At 52.0% G+C, this 23,113-nt stretch overlaps 1 protein-coding gene across 3 annotated transcripts in view; it reads right to left on the bottom strand.

Moving 5' to 3' along the window:
- SYMPK (symplekin scaffold protein) overlaps positions 1 to 23,113 on the bottom strand; it is a 1,074,905-nt gene that overhangs the window by 952,672 nt on the left and 99,120 nt on the right. For all 3 annotated transcript variants that reach the window (XM_086938396.1, XM_086938395.1, XM_086938397.1), the window contains one exon: positions 4,743 to 4,796. In XM_086938396.1, the coding sequence (XP_086794522.1) occupies positions 4,743 to 4,796 (54 nt within the window). The remainder of the gene's footprint in view (positions 1 to 4,742; positions 4,797 to 23,113) is intronic.

Here is a 23,113-nt window from a genome sequence, read left to right as displayed (position 1 = left end):
GAACTTTTCTTTGACCACCACCCGGTTTAGAAGGCGAAGGTCCAAGATGGGTCTGTACTTGTCTTCTTGGTCTTTTTTGGGGACAAGAAAGTATCTGTAGTAGACTCGTTTTCCCCTTTGAGAGGGAGGCACCTCCTCGATGGCTCTTTTTTGAAGAAGAGTCTTGACCTCTCTCTGGAGAAGGTTTAGATGGTAAGGGCGAGACTTTTTTGGAGATATAGACGTTGGGATCGCACAGAATCGTAGTGCATATCCATTGCGCAGTATATTCAGCACCCAACAATCTTTTGTGATGCTGACCCACTCTGCCAGATGTTGTGAAGCACTTCCACCCACTGGAGTGGGTAACGGCGCCAGAGGAAGCCACTGCTCAGGCTTTCCCTCCTCTCGTTGTGGAAGAGGACTGCTGATGACCTCCTTTACCCCTGTTGGATTTGCCTCCTCGAAAGTTGGTTTTCCCCTGATTTTTGTTCTGGGACCACTGAGGGGTTTGAACCCTCTGGTGAGCCCCTCTGCCCTTGTTGGATTTGAAGCGTCGTTTGAATTCTTTCTTCTCCAAACCGACCGCCTTCACCGTGTCCAGTTCGGTCTTCATCCGGGTCATCTCCTCATCTGCGTGTTCCCCGAAGAGAGAGGACCCAGAGAAAGGAATATTCAAGATGCGCTGTTGAGCATCAGGTTTAAGGCCTGTTAAGCGCAACCAAGAAGACCTTCTGGCGCATACTCCATGAGAATAGGAGTGCGCCGCCACCGCGTTTATCAGTTGATTTGCCACCAGACTGCCTTCCGTTAAACTTTACTCAAAGTCTTTTTGGTCCTCCTTCTGGAGCTTGGCTTTGAAGCGCTCCATAGAGTCCCATAAGGCTCCGTCATATCTTCCCAGCAACGCTGATGCACTGGATACCTTCTGGGCAGAAGCTGCAGCATTACAGACTTTGTGACCCCATGAGTCCTGGGTCTTACTGTCCATATCTGGTGGGACAGAAGATGAAGGAGAGACTGCATGGGTCTTCCGAGCCGCTGCCACAATCACCGAATCTGCCGGTGGATCAGATGTGACAAAGACTGGGTCCGAGTCAGCAGGTTTGTATTTCTTTTGTATACGAGCTGGTACTGCTCTGATGGTTGCAGGAGTGACGAAAATGTTTTGAACTGGTTCCATGATTCCTGGGACTAAAAGAAGTAACGGACGGGAAGAAGATTTCTGGTGCAATGTCTCAAATATTACTGTGGTAGAGTCTTGTGGGACAGCCATCTCATTGTTCAATTTCTTAGCCCCTCTCTGCAGAACATCTAAATAAGTATTGATGTCGTCTACTGGAGAGACTCTGGAGATAGGACTGTCAGAGAGTAGGGGAGTACTCTCGTGGAAGATCGTGTAGAGGTGGAAGAGGTGGAAGAGGTGGAAGAGGTGGAAGAGGTGGAAGAGGTGGAAGAGGTGGAAGAGGTGGAAGAGGTGGAAGAGGTGGAAGAGGTGGAAGAGGTGGAAGAGGTGGAAGAGGTGGAAGAGGTGGAAGAGGTGGAAGAGGTGGAAGAGGTGGAAGAGGTGGAAGAGGTGGAAGAGGTGGAAGAGGTGGAAGAGGTGGAAGAGGTGGAAGAGGTGGAAGAGGTGGAAGAGGTGGAAGAGGTGGAAGAGGTGGAAGAGGTGGAAGAGGTGGAAGAGGTGGAAGAGGTGGAAGAGGTGGAAGAGGTGGAAGAGGTGGAAGAGGTGGAAGAGGTGGAAGAGGTGGAAGAGGTGGAAGAGGTGGAAGAGGTGGAAGAGGTGGAAGAGGTGGAAGAGGTTCTTCTACTTCGGCGATGGGAACTGCGTCGCCTCTCGCGCGATCTTCTGGGCCGTTCTTCCCTTCTTGGAGAACAAGATCTTCTGGGCCGTTCTTCCCTTCTTGGAGAACAAGATCTTCTGGGCCGTTCTTCTCTTCTAGGCGAACAAGATCTATCTGGCCTCCTATCAGGTGAACGTGATGCCTGTTGCCTGGGAGGACTGTCTCGGTCTGCTTGATCAACCAGCCTTTGCAGTGGAGATCTATGTTCTGGGCTAACGTACTGTCGCAGGCGTTCCGTACCCCCTGAATCCTGCCAATTGTGCAGTGGTGCATTCCATCTAGGAGACAGCCTCACCCCAGTAGCAGAAGCCTCTGACCGACGTTTACAGGCAGGAGTTCTGGTTCTTGAAGATGACCTGGAGGAACCAGAAGACTGAGGAGATGAGTGACCCGAAGCCGATTCCGTAACAAGAATCACAGAGTGCCACGACATCGATCCAGCTCTCGACGGTGAAGAATGACGTCTCCTCGTCGAATCGCCATGCCTGGACGATGGAACTCTTTCCCTCGACGTCGACCACCTCTGGGGCGTCGACGGAGCCAACACTTCCGACGTCGGATGTCTTGACACTGAGTGATGTGAAGAACGCTGGTCTCTCGACGTCGAACGGCGATGACTTGCCGACGACGGAGCTTTCTCTGTCGACGCAGAGTGTCTACGGCGAAGGAACTCTGGACATCCTCGACGCCGAGCGTCTACTAGACACCGACGGAGATCGCCTCCTCGACACCGATCGACGTCTGGTTGTCGAAGGCGGAGGGGTCTTGGAGCTCGAAGCCAGACGTCGCCTGGTGGACGCCAACGGGGGAGTCACACCTCGACACCGATCGTCGCCGAGATGACGACGGTGGAGGTGTGCCGTGCCTCGACGCCGATCGTCGCCGGGTTGACGACGGCGGAGGGGTCTTGGTCCTCGATGCCGATCGTCGCCGTGTTGACGAAGGCGGAGGGGTCCTGGTCGTTGACGCCGACCGTCGTCGAGATGACGACGGAGGGATCCTGGTCCTCGACGCCAAACCCCACCTGATTGACGACGGCTGAGGGGTCTTGGTCCTCGACACCGATCGTCGCCTGATCGACGACGGCGGAGTCACTTGCCTCGATGCCGATCGCCGCCCTGTTGACGACGGTGGAGGCGTGACCTCCCTCGACGCCGATCGTCGCCTGGTTGACGACGGCGGAGGGGATTTCGTCGACTGAGCTGACTTCCTCGACGTCGGCGACGACCCTGATCTTCTATTTGACAGCGAGCCCGCCGTCGACGGTCGTTTTTCTGCTGGAAAACTCACCGGTAGATGTTTCTTCAGCGCCGAGCCCGATGTTGAAGCAGAAGGACGTGAAGACTTGCCTTTTGAAGGACTTCTGGCCCTCTTGCTGCCCTTCCTGACCGGAGATCTTCCCCTGATCGATCTTTGAGCCAGTCCATAAATGCTGTTTCTTTCCCTGTCCTTGAGAGTTCTCTCAGACAGGCCTTCTGACCAAGATGCTTGGAGCATCGAAACGCATTGATCGAATGCTTTCATTTTTTGCCTTAATAAGTTTAAAATAAACGAAATTGTGGAAATTCAAAGGGAGTGCGCCCGTTTTCCTTTCGAAACAAAGGAGCAGTGTGATGATATATATATATATATACATACACATATATATATATATATATATATATATACACACACATATACATACATATACATACATATACGAGTATATATATATGTGGGGCACATATAATATATTGTTTCCGGGGTCCCACGCATGGGCGGGAATATTCTAATGCTTATGACTATTGATGAGGATCCCCTGGAAGAGAACACAATTTACAGTGTAAACGAGAAAACAATGGCAGAGGGAAAAAAAACTTAAAACAAGATAAGTGAAACAAATAACAGGAACAAAGAACTGCAATATATGCTTCCTCATAAATAAAAGCCAAAGGCTGGCGTAAACGGCTTTTCAACCTATGATATTTATAAGCTCATCAGGACAGGAAAACATTTCTATAGACTAACCAATCGATGTAGTTTGTGTGGTTTGAGTCAAATTTACTCCGGCAAAATCGCTAAAGGACCTCATATGAACAAAATCAGAAATCCAGCCAGAAAAATTAATAAGCACACATCTGATTTACAGTGCCAACGTGAAGTCCGGAACAAATTTCAAACCAATTCACTCACAGTTCAGAGGGCATTACACCAGAACACTGCCCGACTAATCAAGCAAGCGCACACATCGCTCCCCATCAATGTTTTTGCATTAATAATAGTTGTTTGTGTTGGATATCCCTTCAAGATTTTTTGTCGATCTGTCTTCCGATTTATTTGTGAATTCATGTTTTTGGAACTTTTAATAGTTTATAGTTATCAATTTTCCTTAACCATTGTAGTTGCAATACTATTTCTCTTCCCCAGGTTTGGATAATAGAGTTGCCCCTGTTTGAGGTTACATACATATTCCACGTGACATGATCAGTCATACAAGGCTCTACCCCAATGGCAAGTCCTCAGTTATGGAGTTTGGGTCAACACCTCCAACTAGAATATGGGTGGAAAATGCCAGAGGGTGAAAAAGAATTTCTGAATAAAATGGTCATGATGGTCATCCACAACACAGGGTCACAGGTGCTTGCCTTAATAAAGACAATTTTGTCGGGGATGCTGTATCTGAACGAGGAGAGTTCAGATACAGAGTCAAACTTTTGAAGACAAAAATATCTACCTGACAAAATATTGTGGTAAAAATATCCACAAACAGAATATGTTCCGTTTTCGGACAGGTGGCTAATGCAGCTTTCTCATCATTAATTACTTTCATAAATGAGCATTAAAGACTCAGTATTTCAATGAGAATGTAAATCTAAGGCGAAGTGGAACATGTGGCTTGATTCTTAATACATTCGAAATTAAAAAGTGAATGCTACTCACGTCCAAGAAATTGTCCAGTAAATTAGGATCTTTGTTTACAATCAGTTCTTGAACCTAAAAAGTATTAACAAAACAAGAAATATTGCTAAGTTAAATGTCATGTTGACTGATGCTTAGCCTCGGACAAGTTGCCACATGCTGCAATAATTATGATCAAAGCACGTAACAACATGACTTCTTTAAAGGAAGCAGGCAAAATAATTTTACTTTGATCAGACCATCTAAAATAACCATCCATGCTTTAGGATCTCACATTTTCTCTGTGCTACAACCCATGTTATACAAGATCAAACTATTGTCTTCATTCAGCCTACCTAAGGCATTTCTTTACTGTTTTTTGAATGCGGGTTGCATAATGTTCAATTAAGAACCATCACTAGTATTTTCTCTTTTTTGCCATGAAACATTTTTACTGTCATCTCTATCCCAATGTCAACTACAGAACCCTCAGGCAGCTTCAGAATGAACAGGTTACTTACCTTTGGTAACGCTCTTTACGGTGGATACTCTAATTTACTGCAGATTCTTCACCTTTAAAATATCCCCAGGAGCCAGAATGAATCCAAAAACATCTTTCAGCATAGCCTCTGCGTTTCGGTATGTGGCATCATGTGACTCTGTATCCTCTCTGCTCCTCCCCAGAAACAAATTGGGCCCTATATAGGTGCCACTCAGGTACGCTGAAGTCCATTTCTTTCAGGACATCATCCCTGACCTCTGACTCGGTGCCCAACAAAAATCAATTGGCAACTATACAGACCTCTAATTTGGGACCTATTTAGATTAAAAGAGCCCACTCTATAGAATGGGTAAGCAGGAACACAGTGACAATTCTGTAGCTAGACAAAGTATCCATCCGAAAGATTATTACTGTAGATAAGTAACTTGCTCTTCAGATGAATACTTCTAACCACAGATTCTTCACCTTTAGAAAAGTATACTAAAGTAATACTTACCGAGATGGTGAGTATGTGGAATGGCTCAGCCCAAAATGTCCTTCAGGACCAAATGACTAAAATGCTCCATCCCGTTGGACCTAGCTGTCAAGGCAGTAGGGTTACTTATGCTCACATCGTGGATGATAGACATCCAGGACAGGCACTCTGCCTGTCAGCACAGTAGAAGCAGCTCAGGATTCTGGCTTGAGTGTTCCTCCTTATCATCATCATCCAAGTGTACTCCCTACTCATCAGGGTCGTCCTCCTCTAGGGTGGCTTACCACCTCTTGATTTTCTCATAGGCTCTGAGGGTTATCTCAAGGTCCAACTTTGTGGCCTTCTAGTTTACCTTTAGCCCCCTTTCCTTGCAAAGCATCTGCAGCTCAACCCGGTTATCAATGTTGAGCAGCTCAAGTTCCACAGAACATGAAAGGGAGGTATATTACTTACATTTAGAAAAAGCATTGGCACAGCCAATAGGTCTCGCTTTTGGTACCTAATAAGTGTTTAGGTATGCAGCACATTATCCAATGTTTTGTATTGCTAGGTATTGAATAGCTGTACAATTATTATATAGTGTGCTACACAGTCTGATTTATGACGAAATGCTTGCCTCTTCCGTATGCTGTATGCATACTTTTCAATTGTGCTGCAACGTGGACAGGGGTCTGCAGGCACTCTCGTGAGTCCATCTGTGTTGGGGGCAGCTTGCTTTCAATCATTCTATCGGGCCCGGGACCAGTGACGCCCGCAACGGAATCCCTGACTACCTGGCCCAGGAACCACCGGGGCTGAACCCACCTGCACACGAGACTGTGCTCCGCCCCTGACAGGACGCCTGTAAAGGACCTCGCCGCACCCGCTAACGCAGGTGCTGCAGCGTGGAGAGGGGTCTGCAGGCACTATTGTGAGTCCATCTGTGTTGGGGGCAGCTTGCTTTCAATCATTCTATCGGCCAGGGACCAGTGACGCCCGCAACGGAATCCCTGACTACCTGGCCCGGGAACCATCGGGGCTGAACCCACCTGCACACGAGACTGTGCTCCGCCCCTGACCGGATGCCTGTAAAGGACCTCGCCGCACCCACTGACGCGGGTGCTGCAGCGTGGAGAGGGGTCTGCAGGCACTATCGTGAGTTTATCTGTGTTGGGGGCAGCTTGCTTTCAATCATTCTATCGGGCCAGGGACCAGTGACGCCCGCAACGGAATCCCTGACTACCTGGCCCAGGATCCATCGGGGCTGAACCCACCTGCACACAAGACTGTGCTCCACCCCTGACCGGACGCCTGTAAAGGAACTCGCTGCACCCGCTGACGGGGGTGCCGCAGCGTGGTGAGGGGTCTGCAGGCACTATTGTGAGTCCATCTGTGTTGGGGGCAGCTTGCTTTCAATCATTCTATCAGGCCCGGGACCAGTGACGCCTACTACCTGGCCCAGGAACCATCGGGGCTGAACCTACCTGAACACAAGACTGTGCTCCGCCCCTGACCGGACGCTATTTAAACTACCCCAATCTCCCGCTGCGCGGGAGCGACCCGGGAGAAGCCCGGGACAAGGACGGGACCATCTGTGGCCATCCGGGGCAGGACGAGGCAGGGCTGGGTTACCCCTCTGATATTTCGAGCTACCGCCACCAGTAACTGGTAATTCTACCGACTCGATTTGCTACACTGGACATAATTTATCCATGTGCTTTTTTCTATTTCACTACCAGTCTAAGCTTTTCCCTATTGCTCTTTGTAGAACGAGTCGGGACTTTGTGCTTTATTATCTTTTATTGTGACCCCCGCAACGTGTAATTAATTTTGTTTTGATACATTTTGGTACAGTGGTGTTCCTCCCTTGTTTTTAAATATATTAAGATCACCATGGGAAAGACTAATAAGAGCAATGGCCTATGCCCTATGACAAGGCAGTTAGCAGCCTCCACTCAATCACTACCCACACTTACAGCCATAGATAAAATGCTGCAAAAAACGATAGGTGTCGTTTCAACTGCCATAGAGAACACTGAGAGGCGCCTTTCCCTCACTCCGGTTATTGTTACCTCACAGTCACAAGGGGATTTGTCTGAACTTACAGTTGACCCTTTTGAACACATATCACTTCTTACGTCTTTCGCAGAGTTGCCCTGCGCACAGCAGGTCGCAGAAGTGATTGATCCAATAGTTGCCCCGCTGCCAGACCCAACATTAGGAGGTGGGAAGGCCACCCGAGAGAGCCAGAAACGCAGGGAAAAGAAACCTGTACGTAAACAAGCTCATAAGTCAGCCTCCACTTCGGCAGCTTTGCAGTCGGACCCTGAACCCAACCCACCTCTCTCTGGGCCACCACTATGGGCTACTCATTTGTTAATTGACCTTCAGGCCCACTTGAAAAAGCTCATTACCTCACATCTTAAAACACTGTCCTCTAGGATAGATAGGTTAGTGACACTTATTAATAGCAAAGGTGTGGGGAAAGGACAGGCTCCTAGTGTATTGGGGAATTTGGATGCAAGAGCAGGCTCTGGTGCCAGTACGGCCACTGTTTCAGATGCTAGGCGGGGTAACAGCATCTTCCCAGCCAACCCTTCAAATCCTCCAGTACATGTAGTAGCAAACAAATCCACTAAACCACCTGCCAACAATGGACCACCATGGCCCACTAATGAGCTTCCTGCTGCACCAGGCAAGTCGATAGGTGATCCTCCTCCCCCGGTACACCATGGGCAGCAGCATGAAACCTCTAGCAGACATAAATCTCCCTCCTCTCCCAAACCCCAAGAAACTAGTCAATTAAAACCCGCTCCTTGTCCTCAGCTTCCGCCAGAGGCAGCACCCTGCATGGTGGTGTTCATGGGCGTTCCACCTCTCGAAAGCAATCGTGGGGAATCCTCTCCTGCGTTAAAAAATAGGGTAATTTTTTGGCTAAACAGGCACAGACCCCTGTTGGGACAGGGTCATGGGGAGATCATGTTTGCACGCAGGGTTAAATGGCTGGGTACTAGACCTAAAGATATTGAGGGGGATTGCATTATTGTTAACTTCAGGGACCCCACAGTTGTCAAGCAAATATTGGGGAGAGGTGGCCCTGTCTTTCCTGGTACAATTGACACTTGGGTTATTTCTACTGTTTGAAACGAGTACCAGCCATGCGAGAACAACCCTTTCGCCCCTTTGTTAATCGTGTCCCAGAGTTTAACATCCCAGTGGCTAACCGCTTTAGGGCTTTGAGCAGTGTGAATTGACTGTCGTTATCTTTGGGCGCTTTCACATTGACCCAAAGCCTTGAGGTGAGTCAGGAGGTAGAAGGCACCTGTAAGGTGGTAGAGTTTCTGCCACATACCCTTAGTCTAACTATGCACGTCCTACCTTTGCCAGATAATAACTCTGTATCCAAGGTTGAAGCACAGGCGGCGGACCCCCCCCCCCCGCGTAACATCTATCGCCCTTGGGCAAGCGCATCTTACCGTAGCACCCCTCGAGAAAGCGGCCGCCCGCCCCATGATGATCGGGTCCTGGAACGTGACCGGGCTGGGGCCCAAGCTACAAAACCCAGAGTGGGGGGAGCTGGTGGATGGCTTTGACCTTTGTCTTTTTCAAGAGACCTGGCTCTTGTCTGCACCTGTGAGGGTAGGTTTTGCTTCATACCATAGAGTGGCATTCCAGGGCTCTAGGGGAAGACCTTCGGGAGGGCTCTGTACATGGGTGGCCGCTCACCTGGGGTGCGTAGTGATGGTAATTGATACCAATTGTCCAGACATTCTGTGCATAACACTCGCATTTAAAGAGGGATTGGTTCTGGAGGTGATTAATATTTACTTACGCCCCACCCCTATTCAGAAGGGCCTTTTTACCCTGAAGGCACTCCTTTCTACCTTTCCTTCTTCCTACCATAAAATTATAGGGATTTTAATTGCCACTTTGAGCCACTTATTGGGATTCCCTCTATTACGACAGAAGAGGACGAGTCTAGTTCTATTCCGGAGTGTTCCATGTATGCCGCAAAGCGCTTGACGCTGCTGGCACTCGCTATTAATCAGCTGGCCATCACTTTTTCTTTAAGGGCCTGCAATGGCAGACTCCTCCCTGATGTACCAGGTGCTCGCACCTTTAATAGGCCAGGGAAATGCACAACAATTGACTACATCCTTGTAAATGTGGATTTTTGGGAACGACTTAAAGCGTTTGTTGTAATACCAAGGGTTGATAGTGACCACAATTTATTGTCACTTGAAATAGTCAACCCTTTGGGGAAGCACTCCACACAGGATCAAGTGGGGACCCCATCCGCTCTAGACCTGCTCCAGGCATCGGGAGGCAGGCGAGTCAGGTGGGAGAAGGTGGCCCAAGCACCAGACACGCTAGCAGAGATTTATAACCTTGTAGCTGGAGCACTTGCAGCGTTTAGCGATTTGTGGAACAGCAACCATGAGTCCTTACACTCTTCAGTCCTGCAGGCTACCCATATCTCGTTATTTAATTCTTTGGCCGATTTGCCAATAGTGGTAGGGTGAGGGCACACAAGCAAGAGCACTGGTTCAACCAAAGTTGTAGGGAGGCCAAAACTACCTTGATAAAGGAGGTGAAATGGGGCTCTCAGTTGTCCATCAGAAATGCCAAGCTAACCTACAAAAGTCATCTGTGCGGCCAAGTCTGAGTGGGAGGCCGCCAGAAGGGAAAAAATTAGAGAAGCTCTTGATGCCCGCGAGTTCAGGACATTTTGGAACCTGGTTCGCAGAGGCTCGGCCACAGGGATGTCCGCTATTATCCCTAATCTTAGTGAAGAGGTGTGGCTTGCCCACTTCAAGCCCCTCTATTCATTAGACTCTGAGGAGACCTCGGTTGTTTTATTTGAAGCCGCTGACTCAGCCCCCGCAAGGGGTAGGGACTACGATGGCTATCCTATAACGATCTTAGAAATTAAGGCTGCCATTAGGAGCTTGACCCCAGGGAAGGCCCCGGGTCTCGATAAGATTCCTGGGGATTTGTACCGAACCGAGGAACGGGTGTGGGCACCTTATATCTGTACATTCTTTAATGCCATCATGCAGGGCCTGGACATTCCCCCGACTTGGTTGGGAGCGGTAATTATACCCATTCATAAGAAAGCTTCTCCTCTGGACCCGGCCAACTACCGCCCCATAAGTTTGATCGACGTCCTCCAGAAACTCTTTGCCAGGGTCCTCCTAACTAGGTTGCAGAGTTGGATGGACGACCACCACATCCTAACCTCCCTGCAGGCAGGATTCCGGGCGGGGGTTTCTACGATCGACCAGCTGTTCACGCTATAGCTTGTATACTGGAGGACTGTTATTCTTGGGGGCGGTAGCCTGTATTTGATATTCGTGGACCTTCTGTCCGCTTTTGACCTGGTCCAGAGGGACAAGCACTGGGTTATCCTAAATAAGATGGGTGCCCCGGCCTATCTGTGTGAGCTATTTAAGCGTTTGCACCAGGGCACTTAGGCTAGGTTGAGGTTTGGGAGGGGAGGGGTTCTGTCATCACCATTCACAGTGGAAAGGGGAGTGAGGCAAGGGTGCATTTTAGCCCCCACGCTTTTTTCCCTATTCTTCAACGGTCTTATTGTCCACCTACTGGGAGCGAATAACCTGGACTCCCCTACACTAGCTGGTAGGAAAATCCCGGCCTTAATATTCGCCGATGATACCCTCCTACTGTCTAAATTATCGGGGGGTATTCAGCGCACTTTAGATGCATTTTCCAGCTTCTGTAAACGAAGGAACCTGGAAATTAACTTCTCTAAAACAAAGTAAATGGTGTACAACTTGAATCACCCGAATTGCCCCCATCCGCACTTGGACGGAATAGCTCTCGATCGAGTATCCACTTTTGAGTACCTGGGGGTCACCTTAAATGACAGAATGGAATGGGGCTCGCAGATCGCTAAAGCTAATTTGAAGCTTGCTCAGTCCTCGGGTGGCATCCTAAAAGTTTTCAATGAATCTTCCGTCAAACTGATGGGACCGCCTATAGAAATTTACAGGCTCAAGCTAGAGGTGGCGCGCTTTACGGTGCGGAACTATGGGGACATGCAAGCGTGGCTCCTCTATCCCTCACAGAGAATAGTTTCATGAGGCGCCTTTTGCGACTACCTCGGAGTACCCCCCTTGTCCCCCTAAGGCTGGACATAGGCCTGGTCCCACTCCAGGAGGTCGTCTCGAATCGTCCACTGCTATACTGGAGACAGCTTTGGGCTACCCCGGAACTTGAGTTATAGGGAGGACCTGCGGGACTTGCTAGCCAGAAGGGGCGCGAGGAGAATCCTATGGTTGAAGTACATTCAGCACCTCTCTCAGTCTATGGGTAGGAGGACCTTTGGTCCTCTCCGGATGAGGCTTGCGCCTTGCTGGATCTGAATCTGGAAATTTACAATAGTGTCCTAAAATGGTTACCAACAGGAGTACTTCTCCAGCGTGCTATCTGTCTGCTGGGCAAAGCCAATTGCACCATATAGGTGAACGTCGCAAATAAGGGTTATTGAGGATTGATCCCCAGTTAGTCGAATTGGCTACAGCTGAACCAGGCCCCTTGGTGAATGGGCAGAATTTTGGTGACCGATTTGTAAAGGACATTGGCAAATCTGCGACCACTTTTGCTTCACTTGAAAAGGCACAGTCTTCCTTGAAGGTATTTAACGCCATTTTTTGGATGGGTTGGCCCGGCATAGGATGTTTGGCCAGCCGTTTCAACCAGCAAAGGCCTCAAAAAAAATTTGTCTGTCGACGCAGAGGCTACGGACAGGACCTCGCCCAGGCAGGCTTCTATCCCTCAACGTACAGGGGCTACAGAGGGTGTTAAAACAAGGTGTCAACAGGGGTAATCAAGCCTCCAACAATCACTCTGCAGGTAATGAGTCCTTTTCTTTTGGATCTTTCTCTGGGGGCCAGATTGCGACACTTTGTTCACAACTGGGCCAAGATTTTGACAGATTGTTGTGTGTTGGACACGGTTCAGGGTTAGTGTAGAACTTTCTCAGAAGCCTGTTCAAACCTCCCTTCCACCCCTCCCCTCCATTTTCCCGAACAAGACATGATAAAAAGGTGTCTGTAGCAATGTGTTTTCAGTTCAGAAAAAAGTTGAGTGGATTGGGTAAGAGGCTAGATCTCAACCTCACAGATTCAACCACTGGGTGATATACTGCCATTTCAAGATCGAGAGTATTCACATGCTGAGAGCTCACCTGCAAGAGAAGGATTGGACGTGGAGTCTCGACCTCAAAGACGCCTACCTCTCCGTTCCTATTTTCCCTCCGCACAGACGTGAACTTCATTTCGAATGGCGAGTTCAATGGAACAAATACCTATCCCTCCCCTTTGGACTCTCGTTGGAGCTTGGGCATTCACGAAACTCATGAAACCTGCAGTGGAATGTCTGAAAGAGATGTGTGTGTGCATGAATGTTTACCTAGACAATGTGATTCTCATGGCACAAGACAGATCAATTCCTGAAACGGCCATATTGGACAGTGTCCCTGCGTCAGGACTTGGGGTTTGTGATCAATTCCAAAATATCTATGATGATTTGTTCACAACGGACAAGTTACTTACCTTCAGTAATGAATATCTGTAAGAAACATTAGTTAGGTATAGATTCCTTACCTTAGAATTACCCCCCGGCGTCAGACTGGATCTGCAAAGAATTTCGTCTGCAGTACCTTTGCGCGTCAGAAGGTGGCGTTGGTCAGCTCCGCGTCAGTCGGCGTTGTGATCGCGGGGATGACATTGGGGTAGCTACTTAGACGCCAGTCTCGCGCGCGGCCGTCAGTTCTGTACACGACTTTCCATGCCAGAAACGCAGAGCAATGCAAGACACCGACTACTGCAGCACAAAACTAGGGCCCTGAAAGGATATCCTTAACCCTAGAAATGAGTTGGCAAACCGGGGAGGATGGGTGGGGCGGTAAGGAATCTATAACGAACAAATGTTTCTTACAGATATATCGTTACCGAAGGTAAGTAACTTGTTCATCTGAAAGAAACACATTAGTTATAGATTACTTACCTTAGAATACATACCCCAGCAATACCAACCCCGCTGGTGGGTCTGCAAACCAAGAACACAACAGAAAGCCCTAGAGAACAGAAATGAAAAAGAAGCAGTCTCTCCGGACTTGGCTGTCTAGACAGTAGTGTTTCGTAAACATGTGCAGTGATGCCCACGTAGCTGCCTGACAGAGGTCATGTAGAGGAACTCCTCTTCCCAAGGCAGTAGTGGCTGCAATTGCCCTGGTGGAATGGGCAAACAGACCCACTGGAGGCTCCTTTTTAGCCAGAGAAAAGCATGCTTTTATACACAAAACGACCCATCGAGAAATGGTTCGCTTGTGTACAGCCCGAGCTTTCTTGGCACCCACGTAGCCAACAAAGAGTTGGTCATCCACCTGGAACTATTTTGTGCGATCCAGATAGAAAGAAAGCGCACGTTTTGGGTCCAGAAGGTAGAGTCTCTCTTCCTCTTTCGAAGGATACGGCGGCGGAAAGAAGGTAGGCAAAGTGATAGTCTGCCCGATGTGGAAGGCAGTGACAACTTTGGGCAGAAAGGACAGATCAGTCCCAAGGACAACTTTTTCAGGATGTACAGAGAGAAAAAGAGGCTTAGAAGAAAGCGCCTGGAGCTCACTCACTCGTCTGGCAGAGATGATGGCCACCAGGAATGCAGTTTTGAGAGTCAAGAGCCTTAAAGGACAGTTGTGAAGCGGCTCAAAGGGAGCGCATATTAAATAAGTTAAAACCAGGTTGAAGTCCCACTGAGGCATAACGAAGGGAATAGGAGGAAAGAGGCGAGTTATGCCTTTCAAGAAGCGACTTACAACTGGGTACTTGAAAAGGAAAGACTGATCTGGAAGCCGAAGGAAGGCAGAGATGGCCGAAAGATAGCCCTTGATAGTGCCCAGAGCACAGCCCTGCTGGGCTAGAGAAAGAAGAAACATGAGAACCTCAGAAAGAGGGGCAGGTAGGGGATCCACAGCCTTTGCTGTGCACCATGCCTCACTTGTTCGACCGGCAGGCGTATACCATCTTAGTGGAGGGACGCCTGGCTGTAAGATTACATCACAGACTTCAGGGGGCAGGTCGAAAGAAGTCAACTGCCGCCGCTTAATCTCCACGCAAGGAGGTGGAGGCTGGACAGGTTTGGGTGGAGGAACGTCCCCTGCTGCTGCGAAAGAAGATCCTCCCGAAGAGGCAGTCTGATCCAGAGATCGAAGGCCATGTTGAGAAGCTCGGGATACCAGACTCTTCGCGCCCAATCCAGGGCCACAAGAAGGACTTGGGCCCGGTCATGCCTGATCTTCTTCAGCACTCTGGACAGAAGTGGTATAGGCTGAAAGTCGTACAACAGTCCGCAACTCAACTAACGACTAAGCGAGTGCAGTCTTGGAAATTCCAACGCACTGACATTGCGCGTGTTCATCGGTGGTGAATAGGTCTAACCAAGGCCTTCCCCATTGTTGAAAGAAACCTTGGACCACCTCCGACTGAAGGCGCCATTCGTGATCCATCCTGCACCTGTGGCTGAGTTTGTCCACCCTGACGTTCAGAGAACCTGCCAGATGTTGAACCACCAGGGATATGCCCTGATGTTCGAGCCATGTCCACAGGCGGAGGGCCTCTCGACATAGGGTCCACAACCCCACCCCGCCCTGGTTATTGCAGTACAACATGGCGGACGTGCTGTCTGTGAACACCTGCACTATTCGTCCCCGAACAGGGGGAAGGAATGCTTTCAGTGCAAGACGAATGGCCCGGAGCTCGAGAAGGTTGATGTAGAGCCCGGACTCTGCCTGAGACCAGAGGCCTCTGATCTCAGCCTCTCCCATGTCGCTGCCCCATCCTAGAAGGGATGCGTCCATCACCACGGTGTGGTCTGGTTGGGGAAGGGAGAGGGATCTGCCATTGACCCAATCCTGGTTCGTGAGCCACCACTGCAGTTGTTATGCAGTGCCCTCAAAGTTCTGGAATCAATCTGACAGATTCCCCTGATGCTGCGTCCACTGGAACTTCAGGTGCCACTGCAGAGCCCGCATATGCCACCTGGCATGATCGACCCGCACGATGCAGGAGGCCATGAGTCCCAGCAGCCTCAGAGTCAATCTGACCAAAACCCAGGATAGAGGCTGAAAAATTGTAATCATAGCCTGAATATCCTGGACACGCTGTGCTGGAGGACAGACCCGAAACTGCATCATGTCCAGAACCGCTCCGATGAAGAGGATCTTCTGAGAGGGAATCAGGTGCGACTTCGGCTCATTGATGGAGAACCCCAGCGAATGCAGGAGGTCGGCTGTAGTCTGGAGGTGGGAGACAACTGCCTGGGGCGAGCCTGCATTCAACAGCCAGTCGTCGAGATAGGAGGAAGACCGAAAACCCTGATCTACGCAGATGAGCAGCGACCCCCGCCATCACTTTCGTGAAAACCCAAGGGGCCCGGATAAGGGAAAAGGGGAGCGCAGTAAACTGAAAGTGCTTGTGGCCTACCGTGAACAGTAGGTAACGCCGGAAGACCAGCAGGACGGGGATATGAAAATAAGCGTCCTGCAAGTCCAACGCTAATCTCCAGTCTTGCCGGTCTAGGGCAGACAAGACCTGAGCAAGTGTGAGCATCTTGAAATTCTCCTTCCGGAGGAAGCAGTTAACGTCTCTGAGATCCAATATAGGACGCAGGCCCTTGTCCTTCTTGGGGACCAGAAAGTAGTGGGAGTAACAACCCCAACCTCTTTCTGGGACAGGAACGCCCTCGATGGCTCTCTTGGCCAAGAGAGCCGTAACTTCCTGCTGGAGAGGGGCCAGATGATCCTCCGACATGCAGTGGTATCTCGGTGGCATGGCTGGAGGGGTAGTCTCGAAGGGGAGGGAATAGCCCCATCGGACTATTTGCAAAACCCACCTATCCGAAGTGATGGCGCGCAAGTGGGGGAGGGGATGGCAAATCCTGCAGCCCACTGGCGTTTGACTGGCCTGAAAGAGCGGACTAGGAGGGTTTGAAGACTGCTGCAGAGGGGTGGTTGGTGGACTGGCCCCCGGAACCACAACTGTTTCCACATCCCCGGCTGTGCGAAGGTTGGGTAACTTGCTGCAGCTTGTGGCTTTGGACAGGACGAAGCGGGGCACGGAATGCGAAAAGCAGACTGCGTAGGGCGGGTGGGGAGGCCCAATGACTTCGCCATAGCCTGTGAGTCCTACAAACGCTCTAGAGCATTGTCTGCTGTGTCGCCAAAAAGGCGACGGCCATCAAAGGGCATGTCCATCAAGGTGTTCTGGACATCCCCTGAAAAGCCAGTATCTCTCATCCAGGCGAAGCGACGAAGCGCTACTGCCGTTGAAATGGTCCTGTCCAGAAAGTGGGCGGTGTCCAACCCACAACGGATGGTAAACTTCGCTGCATCCCTGCCGGCGGCGAAAGCCTGGAAGAGCACTGCCCGGGCTTCCTCCGGACACTGAGGCAGCACCTGTGCAACCGTATCTTACTCCGAGTGGGAATAACGGCCCAAGAGACATGTGGTGTTCACCGACCGCAGTCCTAAGCTGGCGGAAGAGAACGCCGTAGTGGTGGCTGAGGAAGCAGCACCAGTGGAGGCGTAATCAGGTCAAGCAGCGCTGATCCAGATACAGGTCCGGATACTAGGGGGACCTGCAGCGCCGGAGCCTTCGGGGGAGAAGACCTAGGACCCCCCAAACGAATCCGCAGGACCTGAAAGCACGCCGGTTGGTTCGGGCCACCCAAAGATGGCATGCATCGCTTCGCAGAACGAACGAACAAAGCAGGGCGGGAGCCGCAGGAGGGGAAACCGCGCGCAGAGCCGCAGGAGGGGAAACCGCTCTCAGAGCCGCAGGAGGGGACACCGCGCGCAGAGCCGCAGGAGGGGACACCGCGCGCAGAGCCGCAGGAGGGGACACCGCACGCAGAGCTGCAGGAGGGGAAACTGCGCGCAAAGCCACAGGAGGGAAACGCGCGCAAAGCTGCAGGAGGGGAAACTGCGCGCAGAGCCGCAGGAGGGGAAACTGCGCGCAGAGCCGCAGGAGGGGATACCGCGCGCAGAGCCGCAGGAGGGGATACCGCGCGCAGAGCCGCAGGAGGGGATACCGCGCGCAGAGCCGCAGGAGGGGATACCGCGCGCAGAGCCGCAGGAGGGGATACCGCGCGCAGAGCCGCAGGAGGGGATACCGCGCGCAGAGCCGCAGGAGGGGATACCGCGCGCAAAGCCGCAGGAGGGGAAACCGGACGTCCCTCGTCGGGTCGGCCGACCAAAGAGGAGCAGTCGAAGAGCAACGTGCTTCTTAGACTTCTTTCTATGCTTCGACTGACGCGACCCACAGTGCGAATACTTCGAAGACTTGGATGAATGGTGGTGGCTCCGCGACTGGTCCCTTGAACGGCACGGAGCCAACTGCGAGTGCTCAAGCAGCTTTCGGGACCGCTTCCGCAAAGACTTCGGCGCCATCCACCGGCAGTCGGAGCACGACTTAGGATCGTCGTCGCGCTCCACGCAAAAGAGACACACACGGTGCGGATCCATCACCAACACCATCCGATGACAGGAACGGCATGGCATGAAACTGGGCATCCCTCGGGCACCAGGAGTCGAAAATAGTAGAGAAAAAAGTCAGTCAAAAAATGACTGGAGGTACCGCTCTTCCCAGATCTGCGCTGGCTGACGCAGAAAAAGAAAGAACTGACGTCAGCGCGCGAGGGCTGCGACTTAGTAGTGACCACGACGTCATCCCAGCGACCACAACGCAAACGACAGACGCGGAGCAGACCGACACCACCTTCCGACGCGCAGAGGTACTGCTGACAAAAAAACATTCCAGATCCAGTCTGACGCCTGTGGGTAATTCTAATGTAAGGAATCTATAACGAACGTGTTTCTTTCAGAAAGATAGTTTGAGGTTTCAGGTGGACTCGGTCAAGGCTCAAAAACTTCTTCCATCTCCAAAAACGAAATCCATCAAACAGAAGTTGATGATGTCGGTTCTGTCCAAAGGGATGGTGTATGAGATCCCTGGCTCAGATTTTGGGACTGTTGGCGTCCTCTTATCAGGCCGTGCTCCCTGGTCGAATGCACTACAGAGCCCTTGAACACTTAAAAATCCATTACCCGGGGGGCGTGGCTAGCAGCCAACGATGGCGGCCGCAGCTTAGGGAGGCTCCCGGGTAAAGGCGGCTTTCCGCATCAATCCGCACTAATATCCTGATCCATTCCGGCTCAAGAAGGGGAACCGGACCCAGAGACCGTGCAGCGACCATCTCCGGAACTTTCCGGTGCGGCGAAAGCCCGAAACAGCACGTTGCCGCGGGCCGAAGGCGGAGGAGGAACCGGGCCTACACGCGGCCACAGAACCTCGGAGCCACAGCCGGGTTGAGCCCAGCCGGAAGCAGCAGACAGTCGGGTCCGAAAGACCGGAAGTGCCGGCTCAACAATCGCCTCCTTCCGGGGACCCGCTAACCCTCTCCGAAGAGACCGGAGCCCGAGTGCCCACCCTCCGACCACCTGTTGACCCTCTCCGGGCATATTCAGCGCTACAGGAGACTTGGAAGACGACGGATCCTCCAGGTTCATCGCCGCCATTACTCGGCGCAGGCGACCGGGGAAGTCACTGTGCCGCCCCGACAAGAACCACGCCATGTCGCACAGAGGCCCCAAGAACACTACGACCCAGGCTAAGCTGGACAAATTTGCCTATGACCGACGCTCGCCACCACAAGACCAACGCAAAACCGTTGGAGGGAAAATGGCGGAGGCGGAGGCGGGGAAGAAAGCCACACTAGACGATGTCCTGGCGGCGCTGGCGCAGGTACAAGAAACTGTGGGGGCCACGGCGACCGAAGTCACCTTAATCAGGGCGGACTTACAAAAAATGAACGAACGGGTCAAGCAAGTCGAAGTGGTCACGAAATCGTTGATTGAGGACGTGTCTGAACTACAAATTGCGATGGAGCGCCTGCAAACGGACAACAAACTCCTTAGAGACAAGCTGGACGACCAGGAGGGTCGCTCAAGGCGCAATAATGTTCGTATCCTGGGCGTTCCGGAATCGGAAGACACGGGGGCCCTAGACCTGTACGTGGAAGATCTGGTGAAGACTCGGCTCCAGCCTAAAGGCCTATCAAACTTCTTCTCGGTCGAAAGAGCCCATCGGGTTCCGGGAGGGAAACCCAAGACCGGAGGCCCGCCGCGACCAATACTGGCGAGGCTGTTTAATTTCCGGGACAGAGACGCCATTTTGCAGGCTGCTAGAGTGGCGCCGACCATCCAGATCCAAAACTCCAAAATCGCTTTCTTCCCGGATTACACAGCGGAGGTATCGAGGAAGAGGAGGACGCTCCTGGAGGTAAAGAAGACTCTACGGGAGAAAGAACTACCCTACTCCATGATATTTCCAGCCAGGCTACGAGTGGTGGCGGACAAGAAAGTATGGTTCTTTGACTCCCCTGACACAGCCCGGGACTGGCTGGAAGGCTGGCACACCGTTGGGAGACAGCGCAGGACGAACGGACAAGAATCGAACCGCAGAGGAGGCAGCAGGAATGGCTCGCAGGCATCAGGGCGCGCGGAGGGCGCAGAACGCTCGCCTTCCCATGGCTTTGAAGGGGGTGGCGAAACTGATTGACTCCGGCGATGGCCACTGAACTGCACTACCTCGCCGACCACCGGCACTAACTAATCTTTCACAGCAGCACGTTGACTCTGGCATGGCAACCCCGAGAGCCTACAGGGGAGCCGCCAACCCGGGGAGGCGCTCTCCCCCTTACAAGCAAGTACTGTGTTCATTGGGAAGGGTATTGCACTCTGCTAAGTTGGGGTGGCGGGCAGTTGGAGGTCAGTTAAGCAGGGGGGCAGGGAGGGGGGATTGTTTTGAATGGTTTTTGTTAGGAATGGGTACATGGGGTCGAGGACATTGTTTCAGGATCGCTGGAATTCGGGGGATACTGTTGAGAATAAACTGTGACACTATGCCCCCATGAGGACTCTGATCGCCTTGCTGCGCGGTGGCGCAGCCAACAGAGCAGTCCCATCTCCGGGGCGCCGCATACTCCCCGATGGCTAGTAATACTGTACAGACGGGGACTCTGAACCCTACGGAGGCACAGTCTCCGCCATTAACCGTGCTGTCCTGGAATGTGAGGGGCCTGGGTGATAGGGTAAAGCGGGGATTGGTTTTAACTGCTGTGAAGCGCCTGCGTCCTACTGTGGCCCTATTACAAGAAACACACCTGATGGGGGGAGCTACTAAGGCCTTAGATAGGCGAGGTTACAAAATGTGGGCCCACTCTGCCTTCACGTCCGGCTCCAGGGGAACCGGCGTACTCGTGCAAAAGAACTCACGATTCCTGCCCCTATCCACCAAAACTGACGACCAGGGCTGCTTCGCGGCCGTGCAGGGGCAGTGGGAAGGGAAACTCCTGAATCTAGTGTCAGTGTACGTCCCGCCTGCCTTGCACTCAGTGCACCTCCCGAGATTGGGGGACTTCCTCCTGACTCTCCCTGAGGGTGCGATCATTCTGGGGGGAGACTTTAATGCTGTCCAGGATCCACAACTAGATAAATACCCCACTCCAAACCAGACTGGGGGGGGGGAAGACATACTTCCGGCGCTTCACCACGGCCATGGGCCTGACCGACATTTGGAGACGCCTACACCCAGGCACACAGCAATACACCTTTCACTCCGCGGTGCACGGTAGCCTGTCGCGCATAGACCACTTCCTATCCCTGGGGGAGGCCCTTAGCCACGTAGACACTTTGGTGATTCACCCCCGAGGTATTTCAGACCACTCCCCGCTCACACTGACGCTTTCTCTACAGACGAAATCACGTAGGCGCATTTATCCCCTACACGCTTCCTGCCTCAAGATCCCACAGGTTCGCAAGGCACTTAAACGAGCCACGAACCACTATTTCCTCGAAAACTCACAATCGGTGCGTTCCCAGGCGACGCTCTGGGAGGCGTACAAAACTGTTCTGCGGGGTCAAGCCATTAACACCATAACCGGACATAAGAGGCAGCAAACACAAGAACTGGCGGACCTAGAAATCACCATGCAGGAACGGACCAGGGCCCATGAGTCCCACCCTTCTCCCTCCACCCTACACGCACTTACTCTCCAGCAGCAGCTCTACACTGACCACTTACGGACAGTAGTTAAGGGTCACATCGCAGACACTCAGAATAGGGTCTACGAGGTGGGGGACAAGGCGGGGAAGATGCTGGCGTGGCTCGATAAACGTGAGGGCAGCTCCAGGGGGATCCAGAGCCTAAAAGATGCGCAGGGGGTAACACACACCGACCCGAGACATATAACGGAGTTGCTAGCGACCCACTTTGAGCAAGTATATACCCCAACACGTCAGGTTACATCGGAGGAAGCCAGGGCACTCCTCGCGCCGATTGCAGTCCAGACCCTTTCCCCAGAGGCGTCGAACGACTTGGAAGCTGACATTACAACCGACGAGGTCCAGATGGCCATTGCGGCACTGAACCCGGGCAAGGCCTCAGGTCCGAACGGGATACCGGTAGAGTGGTATCAGGTGATGCCGGACACCCTTAGCACGTACCTGTTGGGGATGTTCAAGGATTGCCTGGAAGGGGGCTCCCTTCCGCTAGATCAGCGTGTGGCGACTATTGTGACAATCCCAAAACCGGGCAAGCCGCCGGAGGAATGCTCCTCGTATCGACCTATCTCCCTCTTGAACGCGGAGGTGAAAATCCTGGCCAAACTCCTGGCGCAAAGACTCCTGCCCCATCTGTCCTCGATTATACACCCGGATCAGTCCGGGTTTATGCCGCATAGGAACACTGCTCAGAATCTGCGGCGGCTACATGGTCTCCTGGCTCAATCTGACGCTATCACAGTCCCGGCGGTTATTCTGGCGCTGGATGCCAAAATGGCGTTTGACCTGGTGGAGTGGGAGTACCTCTTCGAAACGTTGAAGCGGATGGGGTTTGGACCTCGCTTCCTGGCATGGGTCAGATTGCTCTACGCGGCCCCGATGGCCCATGTAGTGGCTAATGGCCATATATCGCGCACTTTCCCGTTGGGAAGAGGCACACGGCAGGGTTGCCCACTGTCACCACTGCTGTTTGCTCTCTCATTAGAGCCCCTGGCGACTCTCATACGGGCCTCTCCCCTCCTCAAGGGTGTACCCGGGACCGGGGGTTGGGAAGACCGCCTGTCTCTCTACGCAGATGACATGCTCGTATACCTCACAGAACCTGAGGAGAGCATATCGGCCCTCTTGCGCATCTGCGACACTTACGGCAGGACCTCCGGCTACACGCTGAACTGGTCCAAATCGGAATTATATGTTTTGCGAGGTCCGGCTCCGACTCTGGACGATACGTGTCCATTGCGACTGGCGGGATCGTCATTCAAATACCTAGGCATACACGTTACTAAAGATGCGTCGGAATTCATGGATAAAAACCT

The sequence above is a fragment of the Lissotriton vulgaris genome, chromosome 9, assembly GCF_964263255.1.
Source record: "Lissotriton vulgaris chromosome 9, aLisVul1.2, whole genome shotgun sequence".
NCBI classification, from domain to species: Eukaryota; Metazoa; Chordata; class Amphibia; order Caudata; family Salamandridae; genus Lissotriton; species Lissotriton vulgaris.
This window is presented reverse-complemented; position numbering and strand designations above follow the sequence as displayed.